Genomic DNA, 2365 nt, shown 5'->3' with positions numbered 1-2365 from the left:
TATTAATATTATGTAGTTCAATTTTAATTTTTTCAACGCATCCATTCATCAAAAAAAATAAAATTACTTATATAATATTTGGACACCCTTCATAAAATTCCTAGCTACGCTACCCACTACCTGTATTGGTGGGAGGTAGCAGAAAAATAGAGATAGTAGTTTCAGAACCCTCTGAAACCTGCATTAATCAATTTACACGTGAATAAAGATTTTTGTTTACAAGTAGTACGATCTACACTCTGTTATTAGAGATTTCTTTTAGATAAATTCCTATTCAATTTGGAAGTTCATCTGTTGCAGCTTGGAGAGTTGCACCTATCCAAATTCACTATTGATCTAAATAGTTTACTTTTGGGACGAATTATTCTCGTATCAAAGTAATGTTACTTATGATACCAAAGCCGCCTCTAAACATATAACATCTGAGCCTAACTCAACCCCAAAAGGATTACTCAAGTCCATATAAGCAAATCACTAGTTCATTTTCTAACCAACGTGGGACTCTAACCCACTCTTACACCTCCTTCACACCCAAGCTCAACTAGAGCTTGAACCAAGAGCCCAACCATGAATGAACCTAAATATATGACATATGAACCTAACTCAACTCAAAAGCTAACTCATGAAGGAAAGGATTGTGCAGGTTCATATAGGCAAACCACCAATTTCATTTCCCAACCAATGTGTGTCTTACCCACTCTATCGCAGCCAAAGCAGACCAATGATCTCACAATCAATAACATATTGGAAGCATTTCAACAAATTCAAAATAAGAGTAAACAAATAAAAGAAAATGAAAAAGTAAAATCACCTTCATCATCTGCATTTTCGGGCAAAGGGAAATCCAACCAAGTTTCAGGACGCATCGCAATGTCCCTTACGAAAGCCACTACTTCTTCCGTAACACCAACAACACCTTTGTCCAGATCAAAGCCTTTCCCCTCTTCCTCCTCTTCCGGTCCCAACTGCAGTAAATTCGACGCCATTTTCGTAATTTCCGACACCGCCATATTACTCGACAGTAAAGATATTCCGCTCCTGAACTTCCCACTGATTTCAGCAAAGTCAGTCTGCAAACCTACGATCCCCGCCGCCGGGTCGGATTCCTCCTCATCCGGATCCAATTTGGAGTTATCAATAGGCTTATACGAATCGGATTGTGGCGGTGGAGCTAGAAATGACGCGACTCCCCAAAATTGACTGGTTAGTGTTTTAGTTAGCTCCGACAGATCCTCTTTAACGCCACGTGAAGGCGATGTCGGTGAAGATGAATCTTCTGTTTGTTGATGATTTTCCGATTTTGGATTGTCAGTGGAGTGATCTCGATTAGGAGGTGGAACGACGTCGTTTGTGTCGTCGTCGAGATTCAGGGAGTTGGCGATTGATCGAGCCAACCATGACATTGTTAGTCAGATCACGGAGAAGTGATCGGAGTTTACAGATCGCCGGCGATGAGTAATTTAACGGTTGTGATTGACTGTGCAAATGTTAGCTGTCGAATTGAAAAAATAAAAAAATAAAGCAAACTACGCATAACTAACTTTGTTGTTCTGAAGTACCTGCATGTGTAGTCGTTATTTTTGGAGTTAAATAGTTTAAAAAAATAAATATATATATATAATTAAATTATTATTTTTTTCACGACTTTTTTATCTCAATTATTTAATTATTAGAGTATTAAAAACTAAAAACAGATCAATTGTTGAGTTGGTTGTATATTATTTTCATTCAATAATAGCTATGTGTAGTTTAACTCAGCATGGATGTGGGTTTTAATATTAAAGAAGTGATATAATATTTTAGATAAATAAATAAATTAATGAATAGTTAAGATATGATATTCATGATTAAATAATACTCTTTTTGTCTTAACTTATGTGATATTTTTCATTTTTCGAGAGTTAAACAGATTAAGTTTGATCGACAATTTGCGCATGAAATATTCAAATTTTTTGAAATGTATTTATATTATTCAAGTAAAAAATATTATAAATCACAATAATTGAAAATTAAAAATATTTAAAAGATATATGAAAAAATTACGATCAAAATAAGCTTGTTTGAATCTTGAAATTTGAAAAGTGTCACATAAATTGGGACTGACGAAGAATTTGGATGATTTAACTCTTTTAAAAAAAAAATGATTGTAAGGATCGAATCTAAAATTTCATACATGTAAATTCTTTGAGATTAATAATTTAAATTTACTCCTCAACTCTTAAATCCTAAAACTTTAATAAATAATGTTAAATAGAGTGTATTAGTAGTGTTTGCATTAGTAATGCATGTATTAGTTATGTATGCATTGGTTATGCATGTATTAATTAGGCATAATACATAAACATGACCCTTAACTTGTCTTCAA

General features: G+C 33.7%; 1 protein-coding gene across 1 annotated transcript; it reads right to left on the bottom strand.

Annotated features, from left to right (window-relative positions):
• Positions 1-120: 120 nt before the first annotated feature.
• LOC102591558 (uncharacterized) lies at positions 121-1403 on the bottom strand (the record flags this gene model as incomplete). Its single annotated transcript, XM_006368012.2, has 3 exons — positions 812-1403; positions 513-577; positions 121-178 (listed from the first exon to the last, which is right to left on the bottom strand). Coding segments are annotated over exons 1-3 (715 nt in total), but the record flags the coding sequence as incomplete, so codon positions are not given.
• Positions 1404-2365: the final 962 nt, after the last annotated feature.

The sequence above is a fragment of the Solanum tuberosum genome, unplaced genomic scaffold (genome assembly GCF_000226075.1).
Source record: "Solanum tuberosum cultivar DM 1-3 516 R44 unplaced genomic scaffold, SolTub_3.0 contig00387, whole genome shotgun sequence".
Taxonomy (NCBI): Eukaryota; Viridiplantae; Streptophyta; class Magnoliopsida; order Solanales; family Solanaceae; genus Solanum; species Solanum tuberosum.
Note: the sequence above shows the minus strand (reverse complement) of the source record. Positions and strands in the feature narration are given on the sequence as shown.